The sequence below is a fragment of the Pelodiscus sinensis genome, chromosome 2, assembly GCF_049634645.1.
Source record: "Pelodiscus sinensis isolate JC-2024 chromosome 2, ASM4963464v1, whole genome shotgun sequence".
In the NCBI taxonomy this organism is placed as follows: domain Eukaryota; kingdom Metazoa; phylum Chordata; order Testudines; family Trionychidae; genus Pelodiscus; species Pelodiscus sinensis.
The window spans coordinates 158,434,205-158,450,272 of record NC_134712.1 but is presented as its reverse complement, the minus strand read 5'-3'; the positions used below and the strand labels follow the sequence as shown (position 1 = coordinate 158,450,272).

The 16,068-nt window shown below is 41.8% G+C and overlaps 1 protein-coding gene across 10 annotated transcripts in view; it reads right to left on the bottom strand.

Annotated features, from left to right (window-relative positions):
• TNS3 (tensin 3) overlaps nt 1–16,068 on the bottom strand; it is a 427,787-nt gene that overhangs the window by 201,639 nt on the left and 210,080 nt on the right. For 9 of the 10 annotated variants that reach the window (XR_012901850.1, XM_006136339.4, XM_006136336.4 and 6 more), the window contains one exon: nt 13,144–13,182. The exons of the other annotated variant lie outside the window; for it this stretch is intronic. Coding sequence is in view for 4 of the 9 variants with exons in the window: in XM_006136339.4 (XP_006136401.2) it covers nt 13,144–13,182 (39 nt within the window). In the remaining 5 variants the exon portion in view is untranslated. The remainder of the gene's footprint in view (nt 1–13,143; nt 13,183–16,068) is intronic. 10 annotated transcript variants of the gene reach the window in all.

Below are 16,068 nucleotides of genomic sequence, written 5' to 3'. Positions count from 1 at the left end.
ATCGCCTGTCCTCTTTGTTCACTTGAACAAATAGAAAGTTCCCTCACCTTTGTTAATATGTAGATGATCAATGAGATTAACTTTGCTTTTCCTTGAAAGCCTTTTATTTGATCACTTCTTTAAAGTCACCTGAAAAGTAAAGGAATTACAGTTTTCTCCATCACTACTTGGTTAGCCTTAGCTTTTAATACTATGATTCTTTGTGGGAAATTAATCTGAGTTTCAACCTTTGTCTAATCAGCACTTGATGCAAAAACAGTTGAAAAGACCAGTCCATTTCTCCCCCCTCTCCTACACCTATATGTTAGTAAACTTGCATGCTGTTGTCACCTTAGAACTAGTCAGAAGAACAGTTCAAGATTTGTAAGAATGTAGGGAAGTCAGAGATCTCACCTAAGACAGTTATTACACTATTGGGCAGACATGTTAAATTAGCATGTGAACTCTTCCAAGACACTGACCAAGGGTGGAATAGGGTGGCATTGACTGAAAGAATGATTTTATTACAACACTGAGTAAAACAGAACCACCAGTTATACAATAAAACACTCATGGCTGAGCCTAAGTAGTCAATATTTAATCTGAAATTTAAATATTAATCCATTCTTAGCTCCTCCAAGTAGAAGGTTAGGCAATGTTTTGCTCTCAAACACTTATGTTTATTAAACTAATTTTAACTAGAACAAAACTTGCCTCCAAAGTTTATGTTAGAGCAGTTGGTTTTCTTTATTGGAAGACAAGTAGCAGCCCTCCTCAGCATTGTAAGATTTAACTCTAAATTTACTGAACACCTGTGACAGTGTATTTTGCTGAAGTTAAGAAAACAACAACCCAGAGTATGGCTGACGTATATTTTACAGACTCTACTAGGAAAGTGATAGGATTAGAGACAGCTTTTTCTTCCCATTTCCCAGACACTGTACTCAAAAAGCAAACTCCTCTAATTGATGCTGCAGTTCTGCTCTTTATTCTGTTCACAAAACCATCATGACCAAAAAAGAGAACCTCTGCACATAGATTTAATGGAGAATACACTGTAGAAGCAGAATGAAAGTTCTTGCCTGGATCACACATGCTTCTTTTCATTTTAAATGTTCCACAGACAGCAAAGCAGAGAGCATGCAACTCTCCTTGCATGTCTAATAAAGGCAAATGTATATGAAAGTTTTCTCTGTTAAAAGAATAATAATGTCACTGAGCAGTCTGAAACAAGTTACTGTTCCGTGCATTAAAATATTTCACACCTCAAAAGTTACCATGAAAACATAATGGGAGGAGAAAATGTACTGTCTAGAGAATGAATCATGTTGCTGGATTTGGGTTTTAGTTATTGCTGCTTTAATTATGTACATCATAGCATTACAGAAAGGCATCAGCTTTCTTTGAGTACTGCAACAGTCATATTCCAAACTGAGTCATGGTAGGAATTTGAAACCAACTTTGAAAAAAAGAGTACAATCAGAAGCAATTTGTATGGTGGATCTGGGGAACTACACTGACAAGCATTGCAACTTCACTCTTCTGTAGTTTACTACAGTTCCATTCATGCCAATATCAAACACAAAAACATTATGGCTGGATGTATTTTTGTGCAGATACTTTATTGAAGTGTAGGAACATTGTTTTTTTGCTGTTATAGTTGTTGAAGAACAAAGCACACATAACAAAGTGGCCGCTTTTGCGCAAAAACTTGCCAGCTGTCTACACTGGCCACTTGAATTTGCACAAGAGCACTGATGTTCTAATGTAAGAATTCAGTGCTTCTTGCGTAAATACTTTGACGCTCCCGCTCAGGGATAAGCCCTCTTGCGCAAGAATACTTGCGCAAGAGGGCCAGTGTAGACAGGCACCTTAATTTTTTGCGCAAGAAAGCCCAATGGCTAAAATGGCCATCGGAGCTTTCTTGCGCAAAAGCGCGTTTATACTGGGCACGGATGCTTTTGCGCAAAAGCACTTCTTGCGCAAAAGCATCCATGCCAATCTAGACGCTCTTTTGCGGAAATACTTTTAACGGAAAAACTTTTCCGTTAAAAGTATTTCTGCAAAATCATGCCAGTCTAGACGCAGCCACAGAGTTTGATTTTCACTGCTTTTGGATGCATGCTGGAATCTTGAATAGGATACATTAGGACATGAATGAATGGAACTTTATAGCTGTTATATTTCATTTTTTATTAAATTCTCCTTGCAATTCTCTATATATTTCTATAGCTTTCATGGAATGATAGGCGGTCCTTCTGATGGCCAACGTAATACATGTCTCTAGTGAATATAAACTGCACAGTGCATTTCAATGGCACAACACTGAAATCTTGTTGGGTTTGTATTTGTAATCCCTGTTTAGCCCTTCCGTGGATGGTCCCGCAGAGATTTTAAGAGGAGACTGGAAGGCTTTTTTAACTCAGGCAGTCGAATCTCATGTCTTTAGATCACGAGTTCAATCCCTGGTCCCAATGGTCTACCTGGGGAGTGGCATTACATTTATTAGACATACCTCTCTGTATTGTACAAAAAGTACAGTTCCAGATAGGAGAAAAAAAGCCAAGTTAGAAATGGTTCTGGATACAGAAATGGGAAATTTAAGAGGAAAAGACTGAAAAAGGTGAAATGGTCAAGTAAAAAATATCACCATTCTTGTTATCTCTGTTCCATCTTTAATTCACAACTAATTTATGCAGATATATGCATCCCAAAAGAATGGCCACACTTTGTGTCATTTAATTTGATCATCTGGTATGTCTGGTTTTCTGCTTATCACATTTTTATACTAGGGCTGTCAAGTGATTAAAAAATTTAATCGCAATTAATTACATGCGCTTCCCCTTTAAAATGCCGCGGCAGCGTTCAACGGGGCAGCGCTGCATAGAGCCCGGGATCAGCTGGGGACTCCAGCTGATCCCCAGCTCCGTGTTGCAAAGTCTCTTTGAAGTTCTGCTCCGGTGTTTCAAAGGGGCTTTGCAACAGCAGAGCTGGGGATCAGCTGCAGTCCCCAGCTGATCCCCATCTCCTAATGCGCTGCCCCTTTAAAGTGCCAAAACAGCACTTCAAAGGGGCAGCGCAAGCAGAGCGGAGGATCAACTGGAGTGCCCAGCTGATCCCCGGTTACATGTTGCAAAGTGCACTAGAAGAGGATTCCAGGGTGAGCAACAGATTGAGGGAATCCTTGACACCATGGCTCTGGAGAGAATGGTGCTGTCCTGCAGAAGAAGATGACAAAGGATGAGGCCTGTACAAAAGTAAGGTGTTTTTGTATGAGGACACTAATGGATCACCTAAAATCTGTGAGCATTCCAGGGAATCCACAAGCTTAAGTGGTAAAACCCTGAAGTTTGAAGGGGAAAAGAGAGTTGGAAATGGAGGAAGTAGCTCCTCAAATGAAAGAATCGGAAAGTCCAAGTGCAAACACATGGAATTTCAACTGTCCTTGGAGAGTTATGTCACATACAAGGGCACTGGACCTAGTATCTGTAATACAATAAGTCCCTATCAACAATATGGCTAGTTAGAATAATAGAATACTAGAATTGGGAGGGACCTTGAGAGATCATCAAGCCCAATACCCTGCCTTCAAGGCAGGACCAAGCCCATCTAGATCATCCCTGATAAGTGTCTGTCTAACCTGATCTTTAATATCTCCAGTGATAGAGATTCCACAACCCCTCTAGGAAATTTATTCCAGTGTTTAACCAACCTGACAATTAGGAAGTTTTTCCTAATGTCCAACCTAAACCTTCCTTGCTGCAAATTAAGCCTATTGCTTCTTGTTCTATCTTCAGAGGTCAAGGAGAACAATTTTTCTTCCTCCTCCTTGTAACACCCTTTAGATACGTGAAAACTGCTATTATGACCCCTCTCAGTCTTCTCTTTTCTAAACTAAACAAACCCAGTTCTATCAGTCTTCCCACATAGGTCATGTTTTCTAGACCTTTAATCATTTTTGTTGCTCTTCTCTGGACCTTCTCCAATTTCTCCATATCTTTCTTGGTGCCCAGAACTGGACACAATACTCCAACTGAGGCCTAATCAATGCAGAGGAGAGCGGAAGAATGACTTCTTGTGTCTTGCTCACAACACTCTTATTAATGCATCCCTGAATCGTGTTTGCTATTTTTGCAACAATGTCACAGTGTTGACTCATATTTAGCTTGTGGTCCACTATGACCGCTAGATCCCTTTCTGCAGTACTCCTTCCTAAACAGTTGCTTCCCATTTTGAGTGTGTGAAACTGATTGATCCTTCCTAAGTGAAGTACTTTGCATTTGTCCTTATTAAACTTCATCCTGTTTACCTCAGACCATTTCTCTAGTTTGTCCAGATCATTTTGAATTTTGACCCTCTCCTCCAAACCACATGCAGCTCCTCTCAGCTTGGTATCCTCTGCAAATCAATAAGCGTGCTCTCTATGCCATCATCTGAATCGTTGATGAAGATATTAAACAGAATGAGCCCCAAAACAGATCCCTGTAGAACTCCACTTTTTATGCCCTTCCAGCATATCTGTGAACCATTAATAACTACTCTCTGAAAATGGTTATCCAGCCAGGTATGCACCCACCTTATAGTTGCTCCATCTAAGTTGTATTTCCCTAGTTTATTGATAAGAAGGTCATGTGAGACCATATCAAATGCTTTACCAAAGTCTAGGTATGCCACATCCACTGCTTTCCCCTTATCCACAAGACTTTTTATCCTATCAAAGAAAGCTATCAGATTGGTTTGACATGATTTGTTCTTTACAAATACATGCTGGCCATTACCTATCACATTATTATCTTCCAGATGTTTGCAGATAAATTCCTTAATTATTTGCTCCATTATCTTTCCTGGCACAGAAGTTAAGCTGACTTGTCTGTAATTTCCTAGGTTGTTCTTATTTCCTATATATTTGACCTTTTCCAGTTTTCTGGAATATCTCCCGATTTCCATGACTTTTCATAGATGATAGCTAATGGCTCAGATTCCTCCTTTATCGGCTTCTTGAATACTCTAGGATGCATATAATAAAGCCCTGGTGACTTGGAAAGATCTAACTTTTCTAAGTAATTTAAACTTGTTCTTTATTTTAACTTATAAATCTACCCCATTTCCCCTAGCACTCCTAGTTCTCTGTGCCTACATTTTTCACAGCTGTAAATCTTACAAAAAATGAACAAACCCCAACTATAGCATTCAAGGAATGAACAAGCCACAGCTGTTTTAAATTCAGTTCAATCAAACCAATTCGATACAATTTTCCAATGGCATTTTACTGATATCAGCTGTAATCCAACATCACATCTGGCAGAGATGAATAGCTGCTCATTTTCAGTTTGAAGTGCAGCTTGGTCCCTGTCATCATACTCCAGAGGATTTGACGGTCACACCCAATTAAAGAAAGTTAATAATCCTGCATCTTCCAGAACTCAGATCCTACTTAGAATGAAATTGGAGAGGCCAGTCCTTTAGCTGTAATCTGAGGCTCTCTCATCACAACAAATGGTGGTTATAAGAAAATCTGTTTCAGAGTTATATTAAAAATGTACAGACTGAAGTCTATGGGAATGCTTCTGCATTTTTCATTGGAAGAGATATTTTAAAATAAATTAAATGGGATGAGGATAAAAAGCCTGACTGCCATAGCTGGAAATGAAGTGATCTATAATCAATCAACATTTTTGGAGGCAAATATCCACATAACCTCATGGAAAGCTGAGTTAAGAAATACTTGGTAGAAACAACCAAGCTTCCCTTAAACCACAGACACAAAATAAAATTCTCCCTTGGGTATCTTTCTTTTTTTCTCACCTTGCCCACATCTGCCTTTTGATTTCTACATCAGAATGTTTTCACTCAGAGTAACTTAAGCTGGCTTTGTCACCATTTTTACATGTTTCACTTTAGTTTCTCTCCCTCTCTCTCGTTAAGACATTTTCTGTCCTCATAAGGCTCTTCTCTCCCAATTATTTTTATATCTTTCATGCTCTGTGCCTTCTTGTTTCCTTTTTCTGTCCCATTCTTTCCCGTTTACTTCCCCAATCCTTTTAGAATTAGGCCAGAACCCAGGCTCTGCTCACCATCTAAATGAGGATGATATTTCACCAGGTAAGCATGAAATTTTAGTGTGTCACCCTTTAAAGATAGGCGAACTGGCAACAAACCGATTAAGAACTAGTTAACTGAGAAAACAAGGAGAAAACCAAAAGAGAAGGAACCAAAGGAGTTAACTTCCATGCAAAAATAAAGTTCACTCTGTGGTAGGTTAGAATACAGCATTCATAGCTAGGTCAGTGCATTCTGAGCTCCCACTATTACACCAGCAATTTATTACAGTGATGTCAAAATGGCAACACTAAAGGTATGTAGAATGTTTTGGCAACCCGCTGAAAAAAAAAAAAAAAAGATGAGAGAGTGCAAAGGCCAACTCATGATTTTCCTGGTAAACATCACTGGTTAACTGTGCCTTAAACCTGACAAGCCATAGTGATAGGGCCCATTTAACTGATGGAGTCATTTTGAGATGTGAGCGGATGTGCGCCTCAAGGTTCAAGCTTTAAGTCACATTTAATTAATGCAAGACATGCAACAGGATGTCTGAGGGGCCTCAGAGGTATCAAGTTTTGATTGTGTTCCTTGTTAAAGATACAGTACCCTGACAGGCTGATAGTGAAGGACAATGGGACCCCTTCAGGGGGAGGATGAAAATTAAACTCTCTCAGTGCATCTTTGATCATTTGAAAATACCTCCTAGAATTGATCTGAAAATAAAATAATTCATTTGGTTTAACTTTCTTAGCAATGGGTGAGCAAACAAAAAAATGTTTGGAGCTTCATGTAAACCCACAGAATGCTTAAAGGGCCAAATTTTCTCTTTGTTTCCTGTTGTATTACAAGCCATATTAGACAGTATGCCCATGTATGTGGGCTCCAAATCAGACTGACCAGTTCTGGGGGTGTCTGGGCTGGTGTCAAGGGAGCAGAGTGCAGCTCCCATGTCAGGACAGGCACAGAGCCCCTTTAGATGGCAGAGGGCTCATGCAAATAAACTACCTCAGCATTGTATTCTCCATCTCCCCCCCGCACAGGGCTCAGAGAAGCTACAGGCATCAAAGATCCTTCACCATACTGCACAGGAAAAGGCAGATGAAAGAGATAAAAGAGAACTGGTTGGAAAAGTCTGGTTGGAAAAATGCTAGAGGGCTAAGCTGTCACCTCTAGATGGAAAGAGTGGAGATCTTCAGCTTAACTGAGCCCACTGTCCCTTGCTGATGGATGAATTTATATAATGCACATAGACACTCTCCTTTCTTCCCAGAACAAGACTTTCTGGACACTGATGTCAGCTAGAGAAAGCTCTAATGCCTAGAGATGCCCAGTGCCTGCTGATTGGTGAAGGCGGGGGAGGGGCAGAATGAGGGCAGCCATTTTCAGCAGTGTTCCTGAGCATGCTCAGTCCATGGGAGCATGCTCAGTAGTCAAGCAGCAAATTTGGGAGGGAAGGAGGGGGAAACGTGACCCCACCTGACCCTCTCACCATGTCATCGCTGGCTCATGGCTGAGACCCACCGATGAGAATGGGAAGGAGCTGCACTATGGAACTGTAATAACCCCATTCTGAAATGAATTCTTTGACAGAATTAACTTGGCTTTAGTCCTGTAGGTCTCCTCTGAGCCAGTAGCACACATATCGAACTAACCCCACCTGGACATAAATGTTTTCTTAAATCAGAGTGTTATGGACACTAATGGCATCTAAATTCCATCCCCACTGTTAATCAACTGTTCCGTAACTTCCTTCTGAAGATCATAAGATTTCCTTCAGGCAAGCTGACAAGATGGTTATTCAGGGACTTTGTGGCCCAGAGGCCCTTTTATACCAGCTGGCACATGGTTCACTGTCTTGTAACAGAAACTTCACAGCTGACAAACTCACTACACTTAGCATGCTCCTTTGATTATATTTATTCATAAAGAATATCATATGAGGTCTTATATTAAATCCAGATCTAACTGGTTATAAACAGTGTTATAAAATGTATGTACTAAAATTATGTAAGGAGTTGCGTACACATCCTGGAAATGTGTTTTACAGTATGTATTTAGGCAAAGTTGATAAACAGAGTCTGCCAGAAAAAGTTGTCTATTTCAGTTCACCCACCAATTAAGTATTGTAAGCCAGATCCAGGGAAGGAGATGAGAAGCTAGCAGGAGATAAGAAACTGGAAGGGAAATCATAGGAAGCAGACAATGAACTTTAGGGCATGTACAGGGAAAGCAAAAAGAAAATCTTTTATCCTGAACATTGGCTGGAAATATTGCAAAAGATATTTAGTGAGAAAAAGCGTCTTTAGACAGATGGTAAGCCCGTTTAAAGTTAAGTTGAAGTGAATTTGAGTCTGTAGAAATCATGTTATAATTTTGTTTTATATGTAACCCTTCTGTTTTCTATTATCCTGACTCACAATCTCTTAAATCTTATTTTTTGATAAAAAAAATTGATTGTTTTCACTAAAATATAACTGCGGTATAGTTCAAGCTGATCCTACGCTTACTCAAACAAGCTGGTGTATGCACTGCCCAAAGGAGTAGCACCCTGTTAAGCACCAGAAAGTCTCCCACAGTCCTGGCACCCTTCATAGCCACACAAGGACACCAATTTCTAGACTTGGACCTACATAAAAACATTAATACTGTAATTTAATATATATTCCACTGACTGTTGCACTGAAGTAGATCATTTGGTTATACCGTTTATCTACCTTTAGACTAAACAGAAGTTCTTCTCAAAGGCAGCAAAGAAGATAATCTTATTCCTTGGTATTAATTTGATTTTTAATTTATTTTCTTTTCATCAGCATCTTTCTCTTTCTCTTTTCTCTTCCCATTTCTTCCCTGACCAGCAATCATTGTCCATAACCTTTCAGCCAATTATCCATCGCCACAGTGTTCCATCCTGAAAGCAACAGAACAAAACCGCTACATACCAGCTTAATCACAGAGATTGTTACTCTCAGATAAGATTGCACCAGTGCACCAGCACAGTGCAGGTAGGATTTTCAGATCCCTTGCATATTTGGTGCCAAATTTCTCCTGAAAGGTAGGTTTTGCTTAAGGGGGTGGGACTCTAAAAGACACAGCACAGAACTTGGAGCAGAGGGACCAGGAACACTAAGGTAGCTTTACGCCACCTTTGCACCATCCTAATACTGAGCTGCTTTGTGGCTGAAGAGGCTGGAGGCCTGTCTAAATTATGGCTGCCATACAGGTCGCAGCGCTGAACAGAAAGCATGCAGCACTGCAGAGTGTAGACCATCCACAACACATGCCTCCTAATCCCCTTCTTGTCTGTATGGTGGGGATTGCCAGGGGGTTCTTAGAAGGCAGTGCCTATGCTGGAGAATCCTCCCCTGACCACAGATAGAGATTTAGGGGTCCTTTTACTCTGGTCCTTCTCCCTCACCGCCGAAATAAACAGGCCAAAGTAAGGGAAAGAGTCTTACCCCTCATGAATACAGGCAGTCCCCGGGTTACGTACAAGATAGGGACCGTAGGTTTGTTCTTAAGTTGAATTTGTATGTAAGTCAGAACTGGTACATATTGTAGGGGAAACTCTAGCTAAACATTTCTCCAGAGCTCAGTTTTATTCTCCCACACCTCACTTCCCTCAGTCCTTTATTCTCAAGCTGAGGTGTCTCCTGAGAAAAGCTGCTCCGCATCTCCCTGGTCTGCTGGGGGGGGGGGGGGGGGGGGTGCTAGCTTTGCATCTCCCTGGTCTGCTGGGGGGAAGCAGCTAGTGCGGGGTTGCCTCACCCCGTTTGTAAGTAGGGATCCGATATAAGTCGGATCCATGTAACCCAGGGACTGCCTGTATGGCCATGCACGCTTCCCATTCTTTTTTAATTTTATTTTTTTAAATAAAATTCAACCACATTTCATTTTCAAAATAAAGAAATAAAATGAGATCTCTCAAGATCAGCCCATTTTAATTCCTAACATCCATTTTATAGTGTCCCTAAAAATGTGAGCAAAATCAACAATTGTCAAATCTGATCTAATTAAATATTTGAAGCCATCGTAAAATTGCCTTTTCAAATCACAGCAACTGAAATGACAATGAAAATCAAGTAGTATGAGAACACCTAACAACAGCTGGTTTATATTTTAGCTCCTGAAAGGAGCTGAACAGCTGCATTGAGTTGATACATGAGGGCCCTGATGTCACTGCTAAACTTCAAGATGCCTGACTTATGAGAAATGGGGAGAAAGCTTCTCTGCAAACAGATAGGCAAGCTGAAAATACTCAATAAAATCCTCATTCAGAAGAAACAAAATTATGTAACAATCTACCAGCAAACATGCCACTGCGAGCTGAATTACAATACTTACTACAAAAGCAACAGTTGCATTATACTGGCAACAACTATGTTGGATTAGACCAGAGGTGGGAAACCCACCTGCTACTTCATTTTATCCAGCCGGCTGCAGGTCTCCACACTACAGGCCAGAAGCCCTGATCCTGTCCCTGCAGGGCTGAGCCGCTCAGTGCAGGAGAAAACAGGGAAGCTCTGTGTGCTGCCCCTGCCCACAGTTCTCATTGGCAGGAACCATGGCCAATGGGAACTACAGCGGGCAGTGCCCACAGCTGGACAAGCCAGCAGCTTCCAGGAACAACACAGAGTCAGGGCAAGCAGGGGTCTTGCCTTTGCCTTGCTGTGTTGCCAACCAGGAGCAGCCTGAGGTAAGCGCTGATTGGTCAGAGCCCACACCCCAAACCACCTCTTGCATCTCAGATCCCTGCCCAGCCCTGAGCCCCTTCCTGCACCCAAACTCCTTCCCAGACCCCATGCCCCAAATTTCTTCCTGCACTCCAACCCCCAGCTCCAGCCCAGAGACTGCTCCCCCCCGCAGCTACAGTCCTCAACCCTTTCCCAATCTCAACCCCTTGTCCCAATCTGGAACCCCTCCCATATCTTAAGCCCCTCATGCCATTCCCTCAAGCTTCCATGCCCCCCACACGAGATTGGAGCTTCGAGTGCCAGCTTGCCTCACTGTGGGGGAGGAGGTAGTCCTGAGCCTCCAAGCATCCTTCCGAGGTTGTGTGTAGCCCATGACTGATTTTTCTCTGTGGGTCAGTGAGCCCCCCCCAACATAAAAAAGGTTCCCCACACCTGAGTTAGATGGATTTAATAATCTAAACTAGAATGATGGCAAAAGGAGGGATACGACTAAAGGGATCCTTTGTCTCTGCTAAAAGAAGAACCAATCATAGTCCCACTGAGTATTCTCCTCATCTAATCCAAATAAAATTGGAATCTTCTACCTACCTAATACCAGTAACAATTGCTTTTGTTCCGAGACTGCACTTTGTGACCACTTGAAAAAGAAGCAGGCTAAGCTGGTATGATGGTTAGGTCCCCTGTCAGTGGTATCACGGAGAGTTAACTGCTTGTGCGTCAGTTGCCTTAATGTTCAGAGAGACTATAAATTATGTGCTGCATTTCTAATGTCCTTTCAGGGATTTGCTGGATGAAATATTTGTCCTAATGAATTATTTCATACAAGCACAGACTTCATGAGTTCTCTCACCTGCTTCCCAGTACCCTCCCCTTTCATAGGCAGGAAAAAAAAAGATGCCTGTGACTACATGGTTCTGGGGAGTCTAATAGAGCAAGCCCAATTTGCAAATCAGTGGTAACACACCCGAATGCGATCAGCAATATTGCTAATAACCAGAACAAATGGAAGAAACCAAGTTTGGCCTCATTTGTCTGGACCAGGACAATTTGGAATGAAATGCCATCTCATCCATCTCACATGAGCATAATGAGCAAGGTCCACTCTGAGGAGAAAAATATTTCTGTTAGCACTTTACTGTGTATAAACAAAGGGAGTCGGCTCTTACATTTAGTCTCCTCCTTCCAAATCCCATCGGTTTAACACACAAAAGACTACCTGCCTAGAATTTTTATTGATTTCAGCAAGACTTACATTAGACCAAGGACTACAGAGAAACGGACTTCCTACAGAGGACTTGGCATCTTTTAGAGGTACCACCCATGAATTAAAGATCCCCTCGTGCCATCACTAATAAATGTTAAACTGCTGCTGCACAAGGCGCACACAAAAAATCAATAAAGGCAGGAATTCAGAGGCAGTCTTGATTCCTAACTGCACAATAGAGGATCCCCAAATATTGTTGCTGTAGGACACTTAGGAGCATACTACAATATTCATAATTTGGCTCTCAACCTTCCAGCTTTGCTCAGCAATTTAAGAAAACAAAGAGACAAATAGATAAGAAGGATGCCCACACTCACACAAAATGGTATATGAAAACCGACTTTTCACGTAAACCTGAATTCCCAAGAACAGTCAGCCCACTGATTGGTAACCTGTTATACGGACTGTAGTTCAGAAGTAACTCTAGTTCACTTCACATTTTTAACACACACAGCAATAAGTGATTTTTTCACTTCAACTTTTCCAATTATGACTCAAAATATACAAAAATACAAAAGAAAATAGCACCTGGATCATTTTTATTGCAAAGCTTTTTATTGCACTATTTTAGAGATTTTTATAGTAATGCGCAAAGCCCCAACACTGTAATAGGGGATTTCCTCATAAATAAAATTATTGAGCCAAATCTTAAAGTCCTCACTCAGTTTATTTATGTTTATGTTGACTGACCCAAGGAATCATTGATTCATTCTATAACCATTTGACTTTAAGGAAAAAATAATGAATAATGAAGTGGCACATCTATAGTGCTTTTTACCCAGCATGTTACAGAGGGGTAATCTGAAGCACAGAACCATGAAACGATTTGCCCAACTTTATGCAGGACAGTGACAAGAACTTAACAAAGGCCATACTGGGTCAGACCAAAGGTCCATCTAGTTCCGTATTCTGTCTTCTGACAGTGGCCAATGACAGGTGCCCTGCAGGGAATGAACAGAAGAGGTAATGAAGTGATCCACCCCCAGTGACCCATTATTAGCTTCTGGTAAACAAAGGCCATGGACATCATCCTTGCCCATCCTGGCTAATAGCCATTGATGGTAGACGATTATAAGGTATGGGTGGATGTGAACACTCATGCTGGAACTTTAAATGCACTCTCCTTTTAAATGCACTCACAAAATCAGTTTTGTCAGATTTACTTACCAGTTCGTAGTTGACTGGCAGGAAGCAGGGTTTCACCACCTGGAATAAAAAGGATAAAATAAAGATATTTCTCTGTTTGGGAGCCTAGTCTCACAAGGTCCGAGTGGCCTCAAATCCAACAGAACGCAGTTAAAAGTTTGCATTTGAGAGTTGAAAGTGCTCAAAAAGTCAGGCTAAGAACAAGCAATCTTATTTATAAATCAATTTTCAGGCAGAAAACACAAATTACACTCTCCTTATCTACAAAAGAAAGAAATCTAAGTTTGGATCTGCTACAGTATTCGAAACAGAATGTCAGCTTGACCTGAATTGGTACATCAATGCCACTTATGCTGAAGTTTAAGTTTCTGTGACCTGTACATGTGATGCAAGGCTTGGCATTTAAATGCCAAAATGGATGAAAAACCAGGAACAGTGTGACCATGTCAGACTATACTAACAGCCATGGGAAACAATTTGTAGCTGCTTTCTATAGCTATATGAAGGCTATGCCAACTACGTATACCATAAAGCTTCTGGGGGGGGGGGCACATTATTCTTGATCATCCTCCAACATTCTGATCTTCGTCAAGGCCCTAGATAAGTGAGAGACGGTGTGGCCTGCATCTAAAGTGTGGCTGATGTAGAACAAGGTTAATTTTATGCTGGCTGCTGCTGGAAACAGAGTACTGAACTAAATGGAAGGCATATCTGATCCAGTATGGAAATTCCTACGTTCACTGGCATTTTAGTCCAGACACTTTCACAGTCTCTCATTGTGGCTTTCATAGTGCCGAACAAAATGAGGCAGAGGATGGCTCCTTGAGGCACTGCACAGGTCGGAGCTCTAAAGGTGGATGAGTACTACAAGGTTCACTGAATAACAAGTGTATACAAACAGCTCTGTTTTAATTCTGGGTTTATAATTTTACAACACTCCAACTGATTCTGGTGGGAAAGCCTTAGCATGGGCCATCTCCCCTCCCCCCATCAATGTCAGCACTAGGAAAACAAGAAGTTCAGTACCTATATAAGGCACATTTGGAGGGCAGCATGATACTGATCTGTTTGTTGCTTGTCCTGTTAGCAGCAACAGGTAACCAGGATTGATGTCTTCATCTATAGCTCAAAAAATCAGTGATAGGAGCTGAACGATACATGGCTTATTAGCATCCCACCATAATTCTGTAGTGTTCGCTAGTCTGGCCCAGAGGAAAATTCCTGATCATATTTGGAGTCAGGAAGTTGAGCCCTGAACTTTTTGACAAGACGCAACAGCCAGACACCGGGGAAATAATTCTATTACATTTCATCCCATTTTTATTACTCCAGGTTTCAAGGCTGTCCAGATCTTCTTGGATAATATTCAGATCTGGTCTGAGGAGTCCTAACCCTCTATTGGAGTGGCCCCAGAGGACATGCTAGGAACAGCTACTTTGCACCTTGAAGCCTGGAACATTTACTTTGCCAGCTCCAGTAAAATACCCTTTCACTAAAGCCATATAGTTCAGGGCTGACTGGGATCTATCATCAGGACTAGTGATGCTAGGGCCTAGCAGCTGATGCATCTGAATCGTCATGCATCTGGTACTCTGTTGAGTACCATAAGACGTCTAGTGTGCCACAGCACTGAATAGCAGCATTCATTGTCATCTTTAAAGGAAGACCCAATATATGTGACATCCCGGCAGGAATGAAGGGGTGCACACTGGATGGGGAATGACACAGGCAGAAAAAAGGTAGAGTTGACGATATCAAACAAAACCTACTCAGGTTTCTTAAATCCTATAAAGCTTCTATCCTTTAATAATTTTCTCCATCCGTGTGGAAATGGATGGTGTTTGCTTGGGAAAGATTTAAGTCATTGGGTCTCAATCTTTCCCATACCAGGAATCCCTGAAAAAGCCTCAAGACTGTCCTGCGACCACCCAAGTCTCCCAAGCTATTCCCAAGTAAATGGTTGCTGGCTCTCACTGCCTGAAGCCTCTTTGTGACCCCTGAGTTTGACAGTCTATGGACCAAGTGACATGCATGGACGTATTTTTTTTGCTGTGGATTTTATCATGGCTGCTGCTGACTTGTTAATTGTCTTTGTCCATCAGAGCAAACATATTAAACAGGTGGAAAATGTTAATAACTGCCATGTTGTTTGAAGTGAAGACAGTTTCTGTCTCCCTCACCTTCTGCCTGACAGAGGCACATTCAACTTTATGTAACACCTTTACTCAGCACAGCCAGAGCTCTGCAAAAGTCAAAGGGCTTAATCAATGCTTTTATAGCCACAGATACCCTCCGGTGATGTTAAGAGGTGCATTGTGTGAGTGATGATGGCTGGAAGCCTTTTACCCACAGACTCCAGGAGCTGTCAGATTGTCTCCAAGTGGACTGGAGAAAATGAACTTCCTGGGGCTCCTGTCTAGAGGATCCATGATCTTCTCACTTGCCCCTAAATCAGTCCACCAGACTTCAAGCGGCTCACAGGAGTGGACCCTACCTCTAAGGAACTCATCCCTCTGAGAAGAGCTTACAGACTCTACCTGCATACTGGAAAGCAAGAGCCTGTATTATAGATGCCAACTTTTTGCAGCAAATGGGAGGAAAGGGCTCTCTATTTTTTTCCAGGCTCCTCTGGGCTTGCCATTTTAAAGGGACACGCTCCATTAAAAATATCACACTTCTATCTACATTTGTGCTTTAGCAACTATAGTAAAGACTAAGAGCAACACTAAAAGTTATACAGGTTGGATCTCCCCGCTCTGGCAGCCTCTGGACCCGAACGGTCCCGAACCAGGGAGTTTACTGGATCACGGGAGCTCAAGACTCCCCTCTCAGCTGTCAGCCCTGCTTTGGCCCTGCTCCTGGGCACTAGCCCTGGCCACTGGGCAGTGCTGCCAGCCTCCAGGGCTCTTTGGACCTTGGATATTGCTGTACCAAAAAAGTCCCAGA